This window comes from Euprymna scolopes, chromosome 11, assembly GCF_053919585.1.
Source record: "Euprymna scolopes isolate OS-2025 chromosome 11, ASM5391958v1, whole genome shotgun sequence".
In the NCBI taxonomy this organism is placed as follows: domain Eukaryota; kingdom Metazoa; phylum Mollusca; class Cephalopoda; order Sepiida; family Sepiolidae; genus Euprymna; species Euprymna scolopes.
In genome coordinates this window covers 101,437,592-101,461,678 of record NC_136492.1, presented here as the reverse complement: position 1 = coordinate 101,461,678, position 24,087 = coordinate 101,437,592, and the positions used below count along the sequence as shown (strand labels likewise).

Genomic DNA, 24,087 nt, shown 5'->3' with positions numbered 1-24,087 from the left:
TGTCATAACAACTGCATTATTTTCCAGATTTATTTATTTCATATTATGACTAGCAGAGGTGCCCGGCATTGCCTGGGTGTTTGTAGGTGTAAAAGAAAAAAAGTTTTGGTAGGCAGGTAGGCTTAAACCTGGATCCTTGAGGTGAAAGCGAAAAAAGTCTGACATCTTACCACGATGCTAAGGCAGAAATGAGAGAATGGTTGAAATTAAACGACTAAAAAGTTAAGTGACAGGTGTGTAAATTTAACGAGGTTAAACATCACACAATAGGGGAATGAAATCCTGCACTTAACTTTGGCTGTGAGGCAGTTTTTTTTTGGTTTTGTTTCCCCATGTTAGGAGAAAACCAGCTCCCATAAAAGGGGAGTGTCCAAATGAATAGCAATTGTCTTATTGCTTTCTGGACGTCCCCGGTAGGAAAGCCAAGGAACCGACTGTTTCAATTAGTTTCACTTTATACTAAAAGCCAACCAAACACGTGACAGAATGGGATAGCACAAATTTTATAAAAGTCGATCAAAATAAATCTAGATACAACATCCCTTCGCAAATCAGACATTACAATCTCGGAGATATATATATATATATATATATATATTTATGTCATTCTTTGTAACATCTACAGGAACTGAATTTAACAATGTATTTGCAACAAAGCAAAACAAAAAAAGTGTACATTTTTATTTGAAAAAATACTATTCTAATGGTATTTATCTCCGTTCCTTAAATTCAGTTTAGCAGATAAAATTGTTGGTCATGTTAAATTTTTTTTTTTTTTTTTGTTTAATTGGGCAATTGATTGCAGTAGTATCTTGCTTATGTTGAACGGTGTTATATTGCTAGGGCTCTTATTTACCTAGTATTCCAATGTTTCTTCAGCCTGCGTTCTTAGAAATAAAAACTAGAAAACTTTTTTTTTTGATTTATCATAAGAACTTTTTCTTACTCTTATACTTTAATCCATGAACACGGAATAAATTTAAGACATTCGAGATTTAAAGTAAACAATATTTTAACCGCTTTTATTGCCGAAATGGATTCCTTAATTTCAATAGGCTAGTTTAGCTATTTACAGAATATAGTTGATAAAAATGGAGACAGAAAAATTGGTTTTATTTCATTTCATTACTTTTTTTATTCTGAATATTCTTCATTATTCAACTGTATATCCATCTTGTTATCTCCGATAAGCTTTAAACCTTGCTAAGTGATTACTCATTAATTAAAAATTAATAAAAAAATGAAATAATTTTAATGATGTGTATAAATGTAACTTGAAATTCAAAGTTTTCAGATTTAATTAAAATCTCATATACAAAATGTTATTTTAGGTTCAAGCTATATAAACAAAGAAAAAAAAAATCCAGCTAATCAGTCTTATTTAAAAGCAAAAACGTAAGACATAAATTCAACAAGTAAATGCATTGTAAAATAATAAAAAAAGACATACCTTGCTGCTTGCACAGCATTGAGCTGTACAGATGGTTCACTACTTGCAGCATTCTGAACAATGGCTTGAAGATTCTGTGTGGTTGGTTTTTCATTATCTTCAGAATCTGTGCTATCTTGAGCATGAACATTTCGCCGTTTGAGTACATTCTGATCCCTTTTAGTCTACAAAATAAAATTAGGTTCATCAAAAAAGGTTGACAGTCTTTTTTTATAATTAAATTAAAATTTATAGTTGTATTAAGCAACTAATCAAAAATAATTTCTGATTGAAACAAAATTCTAATTTTATTTTTTAAAAACATTTTATCAGATACTAAAACTGATAAAACTTTACATGTAATAATTTGCTTCTTTTAATAATTATTAAAAAAAAATCAAAATTAAAACTGAACAAAAATGAGAAATTTTCAATATCACAGATTTTATTTTTGGTAGCTAGAGTACTCCTCATTTCAACATACAAAATCACTTTCACAAAAAGGAACAAATATATAGACTCAACAGAACAATTAGAAATTGTTTAAAAAACAAAGCAAATTATATATCCCTTATAAATTAGCCTGGGTGCCTGGGGTTGCCCAGGTGTTTGAAGGTGTGTGTTGAGCATTAAAAAAAAGTGATAGTAGGCAAGCAGGAATCTGTATCGCGAAGGAGGAAAAGAATGTGGAAAAAAAAAAAAAAAAAAAAGCGACCCCTCCTTGTAGAAAAGTGCCCTGTTGAAGTTGAAGGAATTCATGTTTTCGGCCAATTTTTTTATATTTGCTGTCCAAAATGATACTGATCTTGTGAAAATCAGTCACCTTTGTGCAGACATACAAACATACATTTAAACAGACAGACAAGATTTATATTATAGATGACGATTTTCCACCCATCTAAAAAAAAAAAAAAAAAAAAGTATAGCTTTGAAAACACAGGATACAAAAATTCAATATGTTCCCACAAGCTCCATGTCCGGTGCAAGTTTTCCGGATATTATACTTCCCTTTTAACCAGTATTTTTATTTTCTCTACCGCTCTCCCTCGACTGCACCATAATAAACAAAGTTTCTGACAGCATAGACACACCACTTTCCCCTTGACACTACTAGCGCACAAGTACATGTATTTGGTGACTTTAATGTTCACCACAAAAACTGGCTCGGATTCTCTACTCACACAGATGCAGCAGGCAGCACAACACATAGCTTCACTATATCTCACTCCCTATCACAAATGGTTACGTTTCCAACTCATTTCCCTGACCAGCAGGAACAACACGCATCAATTCTAGGTCTTTCTGACCACAGTTCCCGATGATTGTGTTACGAATGCTGACAGCCCACTCAGGAACGCTGATCATGCAGTGATAATGGTTGAAATCGCCCTAAACTCTAGACCCAAAACTGAAGAGTCAGTGCTCAAAACAACGAGATATTATAAAAAGGCTGACTGGGAAGCCATCAGATCTTATCAGAGATGCCCCATGGGTAAATATTTTTTCTCTTCCTGCTGAACAGTGCGCAAATGAGACCTCTGAATGGTTCAAAACGGCAATTGAAGCACATGTTCCCATGCAGAAATTTTATAGCAAGCCTCACTCTCCCCAATGGTTTACTTCTACTTGCGCAACTGCCATTGCTCAAAGGCAGCATGCATACCGCAGATTTAACCGACAAGTCCAGTTCAAACAGACAGAAGTATATAGAAGCTAGAAGTAACATTAAGAAAGAAATAGCAACAGCTAAGAGAGAATTTACTGAAACCACTAAAAAATGCATCGAAGCACAAAAATTAGGAACGCGTTACAGTGTAGTAAATAATGGGCAATCAACAATCACGAGGTTGTTTGCTCAGCAACCGACAAGGCTAATATGCTTGCCAGTCAGCTTGCCTCAAACTCCACACTGGACCCTTCCAACCACCCTGTGCCCGACTTTCCTTTGGACAGACGCCACACTAGACGATCTAAGAAAAAAAAAAAAAAAAAAAAAAAAAAAAAAAAAAAATCACCCCTGCTCAGATGCATGCTATCCTAAAAAACCTTGACACATCAAAAGCATGTGGACCCAATCTCATCCCAGCTGTGTTGTTAAAAAAGTGCTCAACCGAAGTAGCTCCAGTACTCTCCAACAAATGCCTTAATGAATCTTGCTTTCCAGGCTGTTGGAAAACTGCTTCTGTGGTACCAGTATTCAAGAATTCTGGCGAAAGAACTGACCCATCAAATTATCGCCCCATTAGCCTCCTCCCACTTTTCGCCAAAATATTTGAGATCATAATTAACCATACTCTAGTGACTAGAGAAGTTTAAGATCTGTAAGGTGATGGACTAGAGTCTAGTCCATCACCTTACAGATGTTAAACTTCTGACTGACAAACAATATGGATTTAGACAAGCCCGTTCCACAGCAGACATCCTCACTAATCTCGGAACGTATATACCATTCACTGGACAAAGCGAGGGAGGGCAGAGTGGTAGCTCTAGATATATCTTAAGGCTTTTGACAGGGTATGGCATGAGGGTCTTCTCAGGAAAATTAGATCATACGGTATCACTGGCAGAATACTTAACATAATTAAACCCTTCTTAGATAAGAGAAAAATCCAGGTTGTCCTCGACGGTCGTACATCTAAACAATGATATAAATGCGGAAGTGCCTCAGGGGTCTATCCTTCGACCTCTATTGTTCCTAATATTCATTAATGACCTCCGACAAAATTGCCTCAGAGATGGGTATATATGCTGATGACACCACACTAACAGGCACGACGGGAAAACAAATGAACACATATCTAAAGAAATGGCAAAAACACTAGAGGATGACCTCCAATCTGTAGTGGAATGGGAACAAAAATGGATGGTCACATTCAATGCTGCCAAGACTAAACTGGTTTCCTTCAATAATTATAAGAAACTTTCTCTGCCACCAATAGCAATGTCAGTGACTCTTTATCTGAGAGTACATCTTTCAAACTGCTTGGCTCAACGTTCATAGAAAACATGAATTGGAGCAATTACATTGAAAACATTGCCAGGGCCGCTGCGAAGAAGGTACGCTCTCTCTACTGTACTAGAAAACTAACACCCGAAAGTATCTTGTACCTCTAAGGCCACCATCCACCCATGTATGGAGCATTGCTGTCACATTTGGGCTGGTGCATCTACTACTAGTCTCTCGCTCCTAGACAAGGTTCAAAAGAGTCGCCAATCTGATAGGCCCTGAACTGGCATCTAAGCTTCAGCTTCTGTCCCATCAATGAAATGTTGCATCCCTCTGCCTGTTCTACAAGCATTTTAAATTCTTTCCTCTCGTGCCTCCTATAGAGCGTGGTGTCATCAGCAAACATTCCTATCTCAAAGACAATTTTATCAGGGAGGTTATTTATGAATATCAGGAATAAAAGGTCCAAGGATCGACTCCTGATGTACACCTGCATCAAGGACAACCTGGATTCTCTTATTTAAGAAGGATTTAATTAAGTATTTGTCCAGTAATAACCATAGGATCCAATTTTCATGAGAAAACCCTCATGCGAAACTGACAAAAAAAGCCTTAGATATACCTCGGGCTACTGTATTACCTTCCCTGTTTTATCCAGTGCATGGTAAATCCGTTCAGAGATTACAGTTAGGATATCTGCAGTAGAACAGGCTTGCTTAAATCCATATTGTTGGTCAGACAGAAGTTTAGCAACTGTAAGGTAGTGGACTAGAGTTTGATTAATTATGAACTCATATTTTGGCAAAAAGAAGGCGGCTAATGGGGCAATAATTTAATGTGTCAGTTCTTTCACTAGCATTCCTGTAAACTGGTACCACAGAAACAGTTTTCCAGCAATCAGGAAAGCAAGGTTTGTTAAGGTATTTGTTGAAAAGTTTGGAGAGAACTGGAGCAACCTCAGCAGAGCATTTTTTTTACTAGCACAGCCAGGATGAGATCAGGTCCACATGCTTTTGAGGTGTAGGTTTTTTTATGATATCATGCACTTGAGAAAGAGTGATTTTCAGATCATCTAATGTGATTTCTGTTAGCAAAGCAAAACCAGGGAGGGAGTGGTTTGCCGGGTATAATGTAGAGTTTGAGGCGAACCAATGCAAATAACCTCATGAGTGTTTAATAGTGGGGGAATTGTTGATTGCCCATTATTTACTACACTGTTGTAGATTTTCCAGAAATCATAAGTTCCTAATTTCTGAGCTGCAATGCATTTTCTGGTGGTTGCCTGTTTAGAAGTAACTCTTTGTCTTATAGCCGGAGTTTTTTTTTTTTTTTTTTTCCCCCCCCAAATGTAAATTAACTAAACATTGAACAAAAACAGCACTAATAAACAAAACTGGCTTCATTCCACCATTTGAAAAATTCTTGGCAGAGGCAGATAACTTGTCTAGCAAGAGAATCTTTTAGTTGGTACATAAGATTTCCTTTACAAAAAAAAAAAAAAAAAAAAAAAAAAAAAAAAAAGCAAAGTGTGCCCCCCCCCTCCACAAGTGAAAAATTTACTTTCACCATGACTGTTTGTGCAAAATTTCAAAAAATCCAAGGCATAGTTAATGAGAAAAGTGCAAACACATGGGAATGGATTACTAGGTCCAATCCCTCCTTTGTTTGGGGACCAAAAATCTATCACCTCTATTCAGTTAAAGTTGATTAAACTTTAACTATAGTTTGTCTATAACAATTTCCGGAAAACTGTCTTTGAAAAAACACAAACAAACACATCCAATTAACTCATCAGATAAAATTTCATTACCAGATGCACTCTAAGCAACATGATTTATTTTTCACAGAATTGTTTCTACATGGACTGTGAAATTAAAATAAGGTTTGAAACTGTCAAATTGGAAAGTGCGATTTTATTGCTAGAAAAAAAACAAAAAAAAAAAAAAAAAAAAATTACTCGATCAAATTAAATGAAATTTTTTTTCGGAGATCTTCAGTCCAAAACAGATATGTACAATATAACCTTTTTCCGGTATTTTTTATTTTTGAATGTCTTGACTAAACTGTATAAGTGCAGATTTTTCTTTTGTTTGGATGCCACTGGCTGTATAGGAATGTGTACAAAAGTCTAGTTGTATGAACATTTTTTTCACATTTGGCTGCAAGAAATTTCAAATAGGTTTTTATTATTATTATTTATTTTATTATTTATTGTATGCAAATCTAAATCTAGGAGATGCAAAACCAATGATAAAAAAATATTTTCAGTAATTGTCTGAAGTCGAAATATCTCGCATTTGTAATTTACATAGTCAGCAAAAGTTAGTCATCTGACTTCATATTTTTAATACTTTCAAACAATTATAACAAATGTTGAGAGATTGAATACAGAGTCAAAGGCAATATCAGCATTACAAAATTTCTTTTGTACTTTACCAAGAAAAAATCTGGATCACCAAGTGTTATTTTTTATGCAGAAAAATCACAATGAAAGTGTGTTTTTTTTTTTTTTAGACATGACACAATTGGATCTTAAAAGTGAATACTTCAGAGAAATGAAATTTGTCAGAAAATCAAGAAAATTGTTCTTGCTGTTTATGTAATATTTTCATTAGCATAATATTGTCATGTTTTTTAATATAGGATGTTTTAGAGATGGCAAGTTTTAAATTGATAAGTATTCTATTTAATTGCAGATTTGGCAACTATCAGTTATTTTAAGTTCAGCAATTAATCATGATTAAACCGACAGCCATACCAAAAAAAAAAAAAAAAAATCTTTGGAATAAATCAAGTTTCTATAGAAATATTTTTCTGTGATTTATTTTAAAGTTAGTTGCTTTTAACTACAATTTAAAAATTAAGTTTCACTCACGAAAATAGGTTGAATAAAAAAAGTATCCTTGTTGCCAAAATCTCTTATAACCTAAGGATTTTTACTATAAACTTAACATGTCTTTGGTGTTGTGGAAGTTAAATTTATCATTCGGTCAAATTATTAATTGACAAAAATTTGACAATCATGACCAAGTGTTATGGTATTGTTTTTTTTTAATCAACTAAATTATCTTTTGCATTGGATGAAGCAGAGACTAGTACCATCTGAAAGAATGATGTCTTGGTTGAATATGTGAAAATTAGAAAAAAAAAAAAAAAAAAAAAAAAAAAAAAAAAAAAAAAAAAAAATTAAGGTTAATTATTTCTTATAGAAATAGAGGTTTGAAACAAGGGAGGTTTGGAAAAAAAGTGTTCCTTTTTAAACGACTTCAACAAGTATGCATGTGCGTTAGGGATTCTTTCTTGAATTGGTTTAAATAAACATAAAAGTGGCGTTATTTCACAGACAACATCGTGGGGCAGTGAATGAGGCCGGGTCGTAAGCTTTTATGTTCAAGCCCACGTAATATTTTTTTTTATTTATTTTTTTTTTTTTAAATGTTTAACATTTAAACAGGGGTTAAAAGCTTTTTATTTGCCATAACATTATTTCGAGGCTTATGTAATGTGATTTTTTTTTCTTTTAATTTTTATAACGAATATTAATTTATTTTTTTTTTATTTTTTTATTTGTTTTGTTTTCATAACATGTAAAGTGTTTGTTTTTTTAAACAAGGTTTTGGTAGTTTTAAAAACAAAAGTTTAAACATTTGGGTTACGTAATGTGATTTTTTCTTTTATTTTTCGTTTTCTTAATAGTTATTTTGCTCAAAACAAATGTTTTTTTTTCCTGCCTGATTACAATTTCCCGTTCTTTCATTTTTGAGTTAGCAGCGGTGTCCACAGGTACTCACTACTATTTGTTTTGTTTTTTTAACTTACTAAAAAAGGACAATATATTGTATATTTCGATACAGACTAATTATTCCAGTAAAGTTCAATTAGTCAATTTTTGTCTTGATGTTGATGTATTAAAATAAATTCATATCTATCAAAAATTTGAAACTGACATACACCCCCAATACAGGCCCAACTTTAGATAAACAAATGCGCTGAATTTCATTTTCTCACATTAGTATATGTTGCAGGTTGAGAATTTTGTTTGGTAGTCTATTCTTGAAAATAGAAAAAGATTTGATGACTTATGCAAAATGTACATCTTCTGTCATTCAAAATAGATCAAAGCCAGAGATTATTTGTTTTAGCAACTGTCAATAAGTTAAGTTTTGAAATTATTGCAACTTATAAAATGCCATTCAAAATACTGAATTTATTTTTCAAAATAAGTCTTTAAAACTATTTCAATGATTTTTAGTAAACTTTGGAAATAAGGGATGTTGGCGTTTGCATTTTTTTTAATCATAAAACGTTTTTATTTATGTAAAAAAAATTTTGCTGGTGCAAATGTTTCAAGAAATTTTATTTTATTCAATTAAAAAAAAAAAAAAATTCTATTTAAATTTACTTTTGAAATAAAACTAACAAGAAACCGCTAAGAGAAAGTCAAAGAATACAACTTAAATATACCAACAAATAAAACCCCTCATAATTCAAAAAGGATTCTTTTAGTATGATTGTGATAAATTTGAAATTCAATTGTAAAATTGAATACAAAATAAACCCCACTTTAAATTTTTAACTTAAGTACTTAAAACTAAAAGAAAAAGGAGGGGTAAACGTGAAAGAATTTTTTGTGATCTCTGTAAAAGTTCAAAATTTGGGATTAAAAACGGCTGGTGTCTGCTAATCAAATTATTTTATTAACTCAAACTGCCTTGATTTCAAACGATACAAAAAATAAAATTAAAAAAAAAACTCACCTTTCTCAGTTCAGCTGTAACCTCAGTTCGTCTTCTTCGCATTTCCTAGAAGAAAAAGAAAAAAGTTGTTACTTGCTTGAATACAACATTTCAATTGAATCACATCACAATTTGCAGATATCTTCATACGGCTAAACTCAGTATTTGAGACGTAAGGCCAACTTGAACGAAATATTCGAATATCCATGTATCTCAGAAATCAAGTGTTAGACAGAGGAATTGGGGGTCCCTTGATTTCTGAGAAAATCAACTGAAGTATATAGCTTTTCTTTTACACAGAAACTAAACTATTTTTGTCACATGCCACTTCAGTGTTATATGCTATTTACAATAAACATTCTCAAATGTCAGATTCATTGCACTATAGTAGAATGAAGAGACTGATAGCAACGGCCTTGTAACAAGGCTAACTTGAAGAAACGAGTAAAATTAACATGATACTCTAGTTAAATTCATAAAACTTGAAAGAAATAATTCTAATAAAACAAACGCGTTCCTTCGTTTTTTGTTTTTTTTTCTATCATGCCTATATTTCCCCTGTACATATACTTTTTTTGGGTCGTTTTTTCGATATTTTTTTTTTTTAATAATCAAGTTTTCAGCCTTATTTAAATAAAAAAATAATTGAAATTAGTTTTATTTGTTTTAAGAATTATTGAAACACTTTTTGCGCTCTTTTATAAGGAATTATTGAAAATGTCTTTAAAAATATTTTATAACTATTTTGGGAATATTATGTATTGGATACGTTTTTTTATGTTTGAAATTTTGATTTCATTAATTTTATTTTTATACTTTCATAAACATATTCATTATATAACGCTGGAAATTAGGAAGTATGGGTTAGCTGACTTAACTAAAGGTTAAGTAAAAAAAAAAAAAAAATATTTTATGAGTTTTACTTCACATAAATTTATATTTAAAAAGAAATTGTGTTGATAGACTACATGCTTTGAAGGATTCGTGCCAGCAGTGAATAAAAAAGTGGCGGACCTCTATTTTCATCTTTTTTTCAGCAGATAATTATTGAATGGATACTAGTTTACCAAATTATAAAAGTAAATATTTAAATATTTGTAGGCGATGCTCAGTTCCTAATGCAATGTTCTAGTAAAATAATCATCCATTTTAGACCAACTCTACTTTTAGGCCAACTTTTATGAATTGAGCCTTTTTAAAAGCAGTTAAGCTCTTTTTAAGGATTATTTTAAAAACAAACTTAAAAAAGGCTGAACTACTTATAAAAACAGCTAAATTTGCAAAATTTGGCCTAAAAGCGTGGTTCTAAAAATAAAACAAGCCGTGCATGCATGGTCCCCTCTCTGGTGCTGCATGTGAAATGACACAAAAAAAAAAAAAAAAAAAAAAAAAAAAGTGAAATGATGAATGTGAGGAGTGTAAAGGGCCAATCTTGCCTTCACATTTTTGCCAAGTTTCAGAAAAATCTAATGGATGGGGCAAAAGTTTTGGAGTAAAAAAGTGAATTGTTTTTGCAATTTCAGGGAATTTGTGACCCCTTTTGAACTCCTGAGAATGCCAAATCCCAGTGAAAATGGACAAATGGTGCAGTTTCATGCCTTAAGACGTATATTTGCATTCATCACTATGGAAAATCACTATATAGACATACATATCAAGTTTTTGAGTAATACGGAAAAAGAGCTCCAAAGTGGCATGTTTTTTTTAGCCTTAAAAGTCCCAGAGGGATGCAAGCCAGAATTTTTCCCGGGTCACCCATACTGAATTTATATTAATAACAATGGGCCCACCACTTTGATCAAGTTTCAGGAAAATTTAATGGATGGATCAAACGCTATGGGGCAAAAAGTGTAATTTTCGGCCATTTTAGGGCATTTTTGACAACTTGAGCCCGTGGGAACACAATGGGAATTTTCACAAAAAATTTTTTTCACTGTGCATATCTATTTAATGTGGTAAAATTTCAGAAAAAATAAATAAAAATAAAAAAAACTAATGGACGGTTATCTGGCAATCGTCCGGAATAAAGAATGCCACTAATAACATAGGTTCCTCTCTGATAAATCAGGGGACCAAAATAGAACGGGGGCAAGATTCTTTAGATCCACCTCCCCCCAAAAGTTAATTGGCAATTATTCACAAATTAAAAAGTATTTTTCATAAAATCTTAAATTAGAGGACTTATTGAATTTAACGACTATACAATTAGGCGTCAGAAATTTTGTGAAAAATATTGAATAATTCCACCTCGTCTTTCTAAGCTTATAACTCCTCAAAAAAATGTAATTCAAGCCCTAATTTTTTTTTTTTTTTTTTTTCAATTAAAAAGGAGCAAGGGCCAAGGTTTCATTAAAAAACAAAAACAAAGGTTTTTTTTTTAAAAGTTTTAAACTTCGGACTTTACGGGTAAATTTCTAAAAAACACTTGTTTTAAATTTGAAAATGTTATTTATTGATCTTTTCTCTTCAATTTGTGATAAAACTTTTGTGAGTAAATAATTATTTACTTTTTAATAGAAAATGGGGGGGGGGGCGTGAATTAAAAAAAAAACAAAAACAAAAAAAAAAACAACTTATATTCGGTTTATTGGAAAGAGCATAAAATTTCACATTGACCCTGAGAATATCGTAAAAATTGAATCAATAGAAAAATTGATTGATTTTTAAAGTTTAAAAATTGAAAAATACTGAGCTTGTAAAATTAATTTCATTACCGTTAAAAAAAAAAAAAAAAAAAAAAAAAAAAAAAATATTTCTATTACTTTTAAAACAACTTTAATAGTTTATTTTGGAAGTATAATCCACAAAGAAAATAAACAACCTACTTTTAAAAGAGAAATTACGAGTTATTTTATATTTTATTCGCAGTTTCGTGTTAGGGGTGTCAAAAATTCCTACAAAAATTCTGATACACTTAGTACACAATTTCAAAAAGCAATATGTATAATAAAAGTTTTGGGATCTTTCAGTTAGGAAATATGTATTCAAAATAAGTTTTGAAGTTGATTTAGCTCTAACCTACGTCAGATGCATCTCGTTGAACCCTGAAATCTATACCTAATTTTGAACATTTGGATACAATTGTAATGACCATCTTTTCTCTAGTGCTGTGAGAGTGGCAGATCTGCACAAACTGGAAGTCTTTGACAACAACCATCTGCATTGCTATTAAGATAAGGTTTCGTTTTCTACTCTCTAAAGACTAAACGTCCAACGTCTTATTTAACCAAAGGAGATATAGTGTTCTCGTTATATCAACCATCTATAAATATAAAAGCGAAAATGTATGTATGTATGTAAGTATGTGTGTTCGCTTTTTTCTGTATGTCTACAAAAGGCTTTTTTCAGAGAAGCGGTCGTTCGCTCCACAACTTTTTAAAACTTTTTATATCACATAAATCATAATATCTCACAGTTAACAACGAAGCTCGCCTGTCTATTTAATTTGCTCGATTTCGGGAAGATAAATATTCAACATTTGTCACTCGCCGCATGTGGGTTAGTCTTTTTCCTATAACATCTTGGGAAAACAAAAATCCCGCAGTCAAACTTGATCTCATTAAAATGGGCACCTGTCAAATCCAAGTAATTAAATAAATTCAAACGTGTTTCCGTTAGCATCTCGCAGCGGGGCAATGGTTAACGTCGCACGTTTTTTTTTTCACACTTTAATTTACAACTTTGCCTCAAGGGTTCGGGTTCGGGTTCGATCCTCATACTTATTTTTTTTTTTTAAACCCCCCCAGAGTTTCCACACACACCTCCAAACACCCGAGCAACGCCGGGTACCCCTCGCTAGTGACCATATAAAAGTATTCATTTTTATTTTATCAACTGTAGTGAGAAGTGCACCATCAACCTCCAGAAGACTGCCACATTGAATTGATTGTTACTCAATAGCTTTATACATTGTGCTGCATATCTAATTCCAGTTTGAATTTTGAGCTTGGTTGTTGTGTGGCATATTAACCTTTTTTGGGGTTATTTAATGATGGATTTAGTCAACTTGATAAAAGTTTATAAGTTTTCGCTACCTCCAAATATTTGTCCATGGTGTGTAGTAGTGGAAAATTGTTTTGGGCTTTGCAAAGCATAAGAGTTTTGCAAATAGAAAATAAATAAATAGTAACACTAATGTTAGTTGCATTTTAGGTCGGAAAACTGGTATCACCAGGAGTTTTGCGAGTTTAACAATTTTGTTTTGTAACAGTGCAGAGCGCATGGGAAAATAGCAGCAGCAAAGGATAGCTGGTTTGCAAAGAGATTAGCAGTAGCAGCAACCGAAAAATGTGCATATGCAAATTAGGAAGTGTGTGAGAAAAGAGAAAAAAAAAAAAAAAAAAAAAACACTAGCTGCTTGGAGAAAAGAAATAAAGTCGATGTCGAAGAAAATGGACGTGTAAAGCCGAAGGCGAGAAATGGCTGGCTACGGCCAGCAGGAGATCTAAGAAACGTGTACACCAAGCGAAGTGGACGATGGCAAGAGACTTAAGTGGTGTCGAGACAGGAGAAAAGGTATAAAAAAAGAAAAATGTCGGATTTGGCACTTCTGTATAGGAGGACCACAGGACGAATGTATGTATTTTAGTTTCAAGAATGGCCGATAAAGGTTGTTGTCAACAGAAGAACAGGGTCGATTACTCATTTTTCTTATAACTATAATAAACACTATATTTCAACAAGGTTTCAAGGAAAATAAATAAATTGAAAGTAAACGTTGATACATTTTTATAGTTTAAAATTACATTTTGCTACGTTGTCAAACTAAAATTGCATTCTGATATATTTTTATACAATTCTACTGTGAAAAAACAATACAAATAATTTCTTAATCTATAAAGGTTTCATGTTTTGGACATTTTATTTTCTGTTATAAATCACTCATTGAAAAGTAACATTAAAACATTAAAATTACATTTTGATACTTTTTTTTTAAAAATCATTTTGTGTTCCGAGACATTTGTTTATATTTGAAGTTCACAGAACAACCGATAGAGGTTGCTTCTTATTCAAAGAACAGAGCGCGATAACTCGTCCCATGGTCCTCTCATACAGAAGTGCCTCTGATTTTTATTTCCGTTTGTTTGCATGTAATGGCCACGTTACAGTTTTAGATGTGCTGCATTACTTCTTACAAATTCTTCAAATCTATAATTATTGGCTCCTATATTGCAATTTCCCTTCATACGTGGTCAGTCATACCTGAATATTTATATCTTTACATATTACAGCTTCGATATTCTTCTAGTAGGTGGCATGTCTCACTATTGTTCATTTGCATAGAATGGCATGCACACAATTCTTGATCTTAAGGTTTTCTGGAGGCTCAACTGACAATATTTTCAGTTACTCAAATTGCTTCTCAATAGAGTCTTACTTGTAGTGGCTATCATCCTGATCGGATTGAGCGGGCTTCCTCCAGAGTACGGACTGTATCTCCAACTATCGCAGTCCAAGATAGTCGATTTCCACTTCAGAGACCAACAAATTGTGGGCCCAATAGTATTACCAGGCAGTCCCCAATTGTTGTCACCCAGGTCTTCAAGTGCCCACAGACATTTTTAGCTAGCCAGGCAGAGATGGGAAAGACGATCTTGTGGAGGAGCTCTTTCGTGGCAAAGAGCTGCATGTCCAAACAACCTGAGCCATCATTGAAGGACGGACAGCAGGGAGCATAGGTTTAGTCTTCGGTGGAAAATAGAAATTGGAACGTGATTTCGGTGCCAACACAGAATCCTGTGAAGGCAGTCATTATCAAAGACTTTCAGTTTCTGTAAATTTACCACTCTCATAGGCTATGTCTCACAACAGAAGAGAAGTATAGTCCTCACCATTGCCCAATAAATGTGTCTTTGAGTGCAAGAATATTTCCTATTAGGACCAAAAACCGGTTTAGATGAAAGGTGAACAAGGCTGTTACTATTTGACGTCCAATCTCAGCCGCTGTCTGCCCAGTCAGCATGATACAGCCAAGATAGAGAAAGGAATCTACATTATCTAGGTGAATTCGTCCATGAATATAACTACAATAGTGTGTTGATATCAAGTGGATTACATATCTGAATTTTTTCAAACAAGCCCATCAAATATGGTAGAAAAACTGGTGAGCTTTAAGATAACCCTTGATAATTGATCAAAATTTACAGGAGCCAAGATCATGTTTTTTGTATACTTAATTCAGTTCAAAGGTTAAGTCTGCCGAAATGCAAAAACAAAATTCAAGACGAGAATAAATCTCAACACAACATGGAGTTGAGAGCGTTTTTGTTTTACATTAAAATCTTTGGAAAGTCAAACAATTCAAATTTTTTAGAGCAATTTCTTATTGCTGTTCTAGCATTTACATATATATTTATTAGCAGGTTGGTATTCCCAGTCACAAAATATGCTAAATATATTTTAATTTATGCAGATTTTGTATTTATTATTATAGAGTCAATTCTTTATCAATTAATATATAGCCTATTACATTGAGGACATTGCAAAAGCTGCTGCAAAGGTGGGTTCTCTCTATAGAGCTAGAAGACTACTCACACCAGAGAGTAGTCCTGGACCTCTACAAGGTCACCATTTGCCCATCCATGGAGTATTGTTACCACATCTAGGCTGATCCATCTACTACTAGCTTCTCCCTCTTGAATAGGGTCCAAAAAGTTTTCAATCTAATAGGTCCCACTTTGTCAACTAAGCTCCAATCCATCCCATCGCCGCAATGTTGCATCTGTGTTTGTTTTACAAATATTTTAATGGAATATGCTCTGATGAATTCATTGCACTTTACCCTCTCATACATATCCCAACAAACCCACTTAGCAACAAAATCTCACTCCTTCACTGTTGAGATCCTTAAATACCAGAACGCTTTCTATTTTAATAGTTTCTCCTTTGAACAGCTAGATTTTGAAATTCCCTTCCTGCTACCTGCTTCCTTGGCTGTACCGATATGCAGAAGTTTAAGTGTAATGTAAACCAACATGTTATCTTTTCTAGGCATGGTCCCAAATAGTAGACCCTTAGGTTCAAGTGGTGACATGCCTTGTTAGAGGTGAACATGAGCATAAAAAAGTGTACCTAATATATAGTAGCAATTTCAAAAATTAAAGATTCAATGCCAACAACTAGAATCAAAACCAAAACATAGCTCTTCAGCCTTATCTGTTACTCTCTGATCTAAATCTATATGCATACAAAAACTGCAATAAAAATGTATAACCTATGCATATAAGACCACTTTAAGCCAACTTAAACCTGCCAAGTGCTAATATTTTTCAATTTTGACTCCTTTAGCAACTATTAACAGCTAAAGATCAAATAGAATTTTTTTCCACAGGCCTAAATCTTCTATATATCAAGTTTCAAGTCTGTAAACCGAATATTAACAGGAGTTTGATAAAGAGCATTTTTCAAAAACAATGCTACAAACACACACAAGGTGCCTTAAATAAGTTTTCAGACTTTTGTACAGGCATTTAACATTGTCATAGACACTTGAAAATTCAATGTTATTGCTTTACATTTTATGAGATAGTACCAATTTTTAGGATTTCAGGTTCTAATGAACAGTTACAGCAAGAATTGGAATGCACTCTACCAAAGCCTGATTGTCACAACCGGTGAATTTCAAAAATGCAATCTGAACATGAGGGATGAGGAGGAGTAAGGAAATCAGAACACAAGAATTGATAAGGACTGCTGTGTGTCTAGAGACAACAAGTGCAGTTTGATATCAGTATACTAGGAACTCAAGATGTGGAAGATTTGTGCAGAGTTTGTCCCAAGGATGCTTAGAGAAGATCAGAAAGAAAGACATTGTCATGACAGTGGAAGCATGCTGGCTCACCCAAGAAGGCCAGACAGCGCAAATCCACATAGAAACCCATGATCCTTTTTTTTTTTTTTTTTTTGACAGGCCTGATCTACATGCACTAGGTTCCCACTAGACAGAGTCAACAAGGAATACTGTGTTGAGTTTTTTTTTTTTTTTTTTTTTTTTTTTTTTACATAGGCATCATCACTTATCAAGGCCAAGAGGCCACTCAAGGATAAGGGTTACAGAGTGTACAGTAGAAATTGAACAATATAGTAATCATTAGTAATGAAAATTTGATAACTTATATAGAACGGCTCATCAAGAACTTATTTACGTTAGACTTGAACACAACCATATTGTAGTCAGCCGGAAAGCAGGAAAACAATTCCACAGGTGTGCAGTTCTAAGAAAGAAGCTTTGTTCATGGAATCTACGTTTAGGTTTAGGCACAGATCAAGAGTGGGGGGAATTATTGATAGTGTGTACAGCTAGACGAGTGTTTCTTGTGAAAGTTTGGCAAGGGGGGACCATAGATTGAAGCTCAGTTGAACACTTTCCATGAAAATAACGATACATCAGAGACAAACTCGCAACATCTCTTCTGTGAGATAGAGGTTGCATTGAACTATCAAGGCAGGACAAGTCCTTTCTAGCAGCTCCTGCCCAGATGTGGCAACAGTATTCCATCCTTGGACGTACCTGGCTCTTATATAGATAGAGAATAGCATCAGCAGTGAGATATTTACCGGATCGATAGAAAGATCTCACCATTTTTCCAGCGGCCTTGGCAACAGATTTGATGTACGTGTTCCATTTAAGATCAGGAGTAAAGGTCAAGCCCAGAAGCTTGTCAAAATTTGAGGCCTCCTGAAGACGAGAGCCATTCATTTCAATTGATGCCAGATGTGGATCAGAATGTTGATGTAAAGAGAGAAGCTTGGTTTTAGATGCATTAAAAGTAACCAGCCACTCCTTTCCCCATTGTACTACGTGCTCAGGATCAGATGAGAGAATTGGAGAGAACTTGGTCGTTTACTGTCTTAGATGTGCTACCATAAATGGTAGTGTCGTCAGCATAAATATCTACAAATGATGTAAGGATGTGATTTGGAAGATCATTAAATGTAGATCAGGAAAAGAGTTGGGCCCAGGATGGACACCGGCATTAATACTGTGAGCTTCTGATTTTTGCCCCTCAACTACTACTCTTATGAACCTATCAGAAAGAAATGATTTAATGATTGAGAAGACATTTCCAGCTATACCATAGCTAGAGATCTTATGAAGTAAACCTTTATGCCATACCCTATCAAAGGCTTTAAATATGTCAAGAGCAATTGCCCTAGAAAGGTTGCCTCCGTCGAGAGATTTGCTAATCCTAGGAGATATAACTGTAACTGCTGTAGATCTAGCAGAACGGAAACCATATTGAGTGTCACTAAGAAGGTTATTTTTGTTGAGATGGTTGATTACTTCTGTATTTAACACAGATTCCAGCAACTTACTCATGACGCACAGGAGACTTATTGGCCTGTACCGAGAGGTTTCAAGGGAGTTCAGAAAAATTCTGCTGGAAGAGGCTAACACTTCAAATTGGATTAGTGGCATTTTCACCAGGACAATGCATGAATCCACAACTCCATCCTTTCACAACTATTTGACTAAGATGGGCATCAAGACAATCCTCACCTTCTATGATCCAGATCTTGCTCTCTGTGACTTTCAGCTATTCCCCCAAGCTCAAGGAAAACCTGTTATGCAACAATTGAGGAAATGAAAGAGGCTGTGATGAGGGTCATTGACTTTCATGGGACCTTCCAGTAGTTGTTGGAATGGTACAACAAGTGCATTGCAGCCAGAGGAGATTACTTTGAAGGGAACTAGAGTTTTGTGTGTTTACTGTCAGTAAGTGCCCATATAAAAAAGTCTGGAAACCTATTTAAGGCACCTTGTGTGTGCGTGTATATATCCATTTGTTAATTTCATTACTTTTAAACTTATTAGAGAAATGTCAAATAAAAACTTCTTTCCAGCATTTTTTTTTGTATATAATCAGGGAGTTATTACCAAAGGTTTATGAAGTGTGCATAGATGGTGCAATTCCTCAAAGTACGACTGGATGTTGGTTTTCATACTTTATCATCGTAATATCAGTGTTACATGTTGATTTGTGTTGGACAGCTCTTTTTGAATAGACTTGATTCTATCTGACTGGGTCTTTATCACCCTTTCTCTCACTTTTATACTTATTACGTCCACTAATAAGTTCCTTGGCTTTTTCCTGCCACTACAACTGTTCTATATGTAGTAATGCAAGAATTAAGATTTCATCTTCCAAGGTTGTTTCTAAGCATCTTTAAAACTCACATTATACATCTATTGGCTCATTCTCCTATCATTTCTCTCCATGCAACAAATCCTCAAACCTCACTGACCTGGTTCTCTGAACTTACTGCATTCATTCCTAACTCTTGCACAAGTTCCTTCCTTTACTCCAATGGTATCATTAAAACTTCTGAACAATCTCAACAGCCTTATCATTCACTGATCATGTTGCATACAAACAGGTTATCTCAACTTACCTGTAAATCCACTGCATTTGTTTATTCAATGCTAACAAATATTGTAAAAAAAAAGAAAAAAAAAAAGTTTTGTCTGGTTTTCTTTCCATAAACCAAGTAGGAGGAACTTTCTTCTGAGGGTTTTCCCCGTACTGCAAGCACTGAGCATCACTTTGGCTTTAGTAAAAATCACTCTCAGACCCTCTTACTGTTCATAGCATTCCTTCAAATTTTGGACTCAAATAGACCTTCCATTATTAAGTCATTAGCATAAAATATCTCCATAATATTCCTTGAACACTTCTAGGAAAGTACAGACACCTGATGAATTCATATACTGCTAATTCTAACATGACTGAGCATTTATGTACATTGCTTGATCAAACCACTAGCCTCAAAATCCAGGTTCTTATCAGGATACTTCCCTTGCAACTGTTTTAGGATACATATAGCATTAGTGCTAGTTCAAGCATTTTATCTAAGCATAGACATATTTGCTGCTTAATTACTTTCAGGATCTGACTCTTTGTTATAATAGCTCGCTTGTACCAAATTCCCAGTCTTTCAAAATAAACTGGGATTTGTCAAATCTGATCATCTTAACTGTTTGATCTAATAGGACCTGATTATCCTCCAGCATTATCTTTCAGCTTCCTCATAACATTTTTCTTAATTCAGATGGCTGAATTAGATACCATTTCTGAAACTAACTTTATGGGTTCCATAAAAACTCCATAGGAGAGTAACAAAAAGGCTACGAGACAGGAAGAGGGTGCCAGAGAAGCAAAAAGGCTACGAGACAGGAAGAGGGTGCCAGAGAAGCAAAAAGGCTATGAGACAGGAAGAGGGTGCCAGAGAAGCAAAAAGGCTACGAGACAGGAAGAGGGTGCCAGAGAAGCAAAAAGGCTACGAGACAGGAAGAGGGTGCCAGAGAAGCAAAAAGGCTACGAGACAGGAAGAGGGTGCCAGAGAAGCAAAAAGGCTACGAGACAGGAAGAGGGTGCCAGAGAAGCAAAAAGGCTACGAGACAGGAAGAGGGTGCCAGAGAAGCAAAAAGGCTACGAGACAGGAAGAGGGTGCCAGAGAAGCAAAAAGGCTACGAGACAGGAAGAGGGTGCCAGAGAAGCAAAAAGGCTACGAGACAGGAAGAAAGGAGGAGCGAGTGAGAGAAAAATGCGAGACAGTAAAGGGAAAAATGAGATTTCTACGTGTAAACATTCTGAAAAATTTTAGAGAAAGAAAAAATTATTGTAGGCGATCCGTTTCGCATAAATAGAACGTAAATTTATCCATTTCCAGGCCATTCTAGATTTTCAAGGTTGTTATAAACGAATTTTTTACGACTAACCCCGAAATAAAAGTGGTAAGTTCGTAAAACGATGCACTAAAATACTTCTCTAAAAAAAATAAATAAATAAAATAAAAATAAAATAAATAAATAAAGACGCACAGGTTTTATTCCCACAGCAAAAAAAAAAAGAAATTGGTTAACTGCCTTCATATGCTAAAATTGTCCAAAAAATAAAGAATACTTCTATGCGAAATTGATCCCCACCCTTAATGAGAATATTTTTTCTTCTGCTCGCTAAATTTCTTTTTGGATAGTGTTCACACGCAATCGCCTTTGAAAAAAAAGATTTAGGTTTGTGTGGGGTAGCCTGCAATAACAAAGAAATATCTATAATTTACTTGAAAATGGATAACGTCATAAAGGATGAATGGTAGTTTTGGGGACAACTTTATAGTTATGTCTATACACGCATTAGAATCAGTTCACAAGCAACCTTTTTAGTGCCATTCCTTTAAAATACTAGTATATACTGCAAGAGGATTGGACATTAATGACAGAAAGTGTTGCAGTTTAAAATGGGAGAGAAAAAAATGGAAACTTGTATTACGCCTGTAAAAAAAAAAAAAAAAAAAAAAAGTTATGTAATTATGAGAAAAGTCGTTTATTATAATTATGGAAACTAGATCCTTAATTTTCGGGATGAAAATTGTTCTAATGTCTGGGATGGGCAGGAAGGAGTGCGTATTAATTAGAACAAAGTGATCAGGGTTTTTCATATCTAGAATCTTTCAATACCCAACGTTTTACAGGGTTTTTTTTTTATTTTAATATTTAAAAAAATAAATAAATCGGATCAAATGAAATCTACAAGTTAAGATATAAAAATTAAATCGTCTTCGGTTTGTTAGAATTAAAACTTAAAAAAAAAAAGTCAACAAATCTGCGGTTAGGAATTCTTTTATTATTATGGACGTGATGCCATGGCGGAACGAAACGAATTTTAAAAAATCGTTTAGGAAGAAAATATGGAAAAAGATCCGTAATTAAAATAAGTGTTCAGAAAATGAAGAGGAAAAAAGTAAATCCTAAAGAGAGAAAGAATGGAATGGGCGTATTTTTTTTTTTTTTTTTTTTAAATTATAAAAAGCTGGGAGAAGAAAAATAAAAAAAAGAAAAGATATTTTTATTGCGTGTGTGCGTAATACGAGAAGAGGGAGGACGACATGAAGACGGCCACAAAATCGGGGGAGAGGAGACCGCCAATCGGTGTGGTTGTTCTGGAGCTCAGCAAGAAGAAGATAGGGAAAACTTGAAAGGAATTTTAATACAATCGAATTTAGAAAAATAAACAATAAATGAAAATAATCATTTAGAGTTTGAAGAGAAAAAGGTTTTCAAAGATATCACATTGATCCCCGATTTTACGTCCACTTAAATTGAGTAGCACATGCTTATCTGTTAAGAGTCCGTTCTATTCTTAAGCGTCAACATTTTTAAAGTTATGAGAAAGCCATTTTTCTTTCTATTTCTTTAAAATATTGTAGGTAAGTATAACAAACATTTGTAGCCATTCTTAAAAACCTCCGTAAACGCGTAACGTTAATCTGAGATGTAGAAAAGAAAAAAAAACTAAAATAAGATTATTGACACACATACAGTGTAAAAAGAGCAATAGTCTGATTACTATAGAAAAAAAAAATAAAGACAAAAAAGAGTATCTTTTCCCTTACCTCTGCATTTTTCCCTTTGTTTTTAAAAAGATGAGCCCTTCCTTTGAGATTAGGATCAGATGCCATCTTTGACGGTATATTTAAATAAAAGTATGACCTTCTTAAAAGTTTTGAAGGGATTTTCAAAATGCCGGCCTTCTCATGTCGTTCAGTGTCACTAGATAAAGATATACAAGGCGTTATCTGATTGGTTGATCAAAACGAGGCTGGCCACTCGGCCATCCGGTTGCATTTACAGTTTCTTTTTACTTCTTCGTATTTTTTCTTCTTCACGATTTGTTAAAAGTTTACATTAAAATTAAAAACTAACATTAGAAATAAATTCTTTCAATTTTCACTTAAAATATTACAAAGCGTGAAATACGTAAAAACACTTTTTCAATTAAACTATTTATGTACGCCATTCGTTTTTTTTTGTGACGTCATCCGCTGTGCACGAGGACTTTTTTTGTGTCATATGCTATATACAGTAAAAAGCAAGTCAATAAATAAGATTAGATCCGCAGTTTTATAAGTATACGATTTATTATTCATGATGTAATCAATTTTTAAGTAATTTTCTTATCAGTTTGTTCAAGCTGTGGATGGGGCATCCTATTGGTTGACAGCCTGCTATCTCATACATTACAACCGATAGATCTTTTAAAGATTCTAACCGTCCCTCTGAGTGCAATTTTTGTGTCTCATTTGCACTTGGTTCACTGGGTATATCTGTTGTGCCTCTTTAGGATATTTGTTGATACAAATAGGTTATAATAAGGAGAAGAAATAATGAGACGTCATTGAGCTACAAAGAGATGTATTATTCTGATTCAAAGGGACGCAACTCGTAGAGCCAAATTGCAAAACAAACAGGATAAGATAATCTATATCATGACATCCCCCTTTCATTAAAGAAATCAATATTCAAACAGAGTTTGCTGATAGAGGTCCCAAGTATGAACCCTTCCTATAGGTTGTACCTTCTGGGTGGTTTTATGACATGACCCGATCTTGTGATTGTTCCAGATGGTTTGCTATTACTGGACTGTGTTTTATGTACAGGTCTGTGTTTTGCAGGGGAGTGCAGATGCCGGTGTGTGTGTTGGGAGTTTCTGCAGGATTTATGCTTGGGATATTAGGTGATGTAAGCTGAGTGTGATGCGGCAGTGTATTATGCAGAAATGTCCGTGTTGTATTGGAAATGTGGGCATCTTTCTTGAGATGCCTGCCGTTTCTGTAAAGAACCGGTTCGGTTGGTGTCTCAACAATGTAGGATCACGGTTCAGTGCAAGCTTGTCTGATGATCGCTGAAGTCCATCTTTTCATGTCCCTGTCTTGTACTTGCACCCGTTGTCCTGTGCTAAGATTAGGGAGATCCTTAGTATGTTTATCATATTGTCTTTTCTGCGACAACTGTCTCTGTAGTAGGCGATCTTGAATTTCCTCTTTTCGGACATTTTGGTTGCTGCATTTTGTAGGGGATTACTGACCAGTATACGATTAAATAGTAGTTCTCCCGGGGATGGGATAACATGATCCATCAGAGTTGATCGGAGGCACAATATGCTCATGTTTATGTCCCGCTTGCTCAGTATAGCTTT

The 24,087-nt window shown here is 34.2% G+C and overlaps 1 protein-coding gene across 1 annotated transcript in view; it reads right to left on the bottom strand.

Moving 5' to 3' along the window:
* The window catches only part of LOC145288009 (importin subunit alpha-4-like), a 41,203-nt gene extending 18,519 nt beyond the window's left edge, over positions 1-22,684 (bottom strand). The window contains exons 1-3 of the mRNA XM_080136011.1: positions 22,505-22,684; positions 9,134-9,178; positions 1,451-1,614 (exon numbers count right to left, since the gene is read on the bottom strand). Of these exons, the coding sequence (XP_079992137.1) occupies positions 1,451-1,614; positions 9,134-9,178; positions 22,505-22,570 (275 nt within the window). The 5' untranslated portion in view covers positions 22,571-22,684. The remainder of the gene's footprint in view (positions 1-1,450; positions 1,615-9,133; positions 9,179-22,504) is intronic.
* Between the last annotated feature and the right edge of the window lie 1,403 nt (positions 22,685-24,087).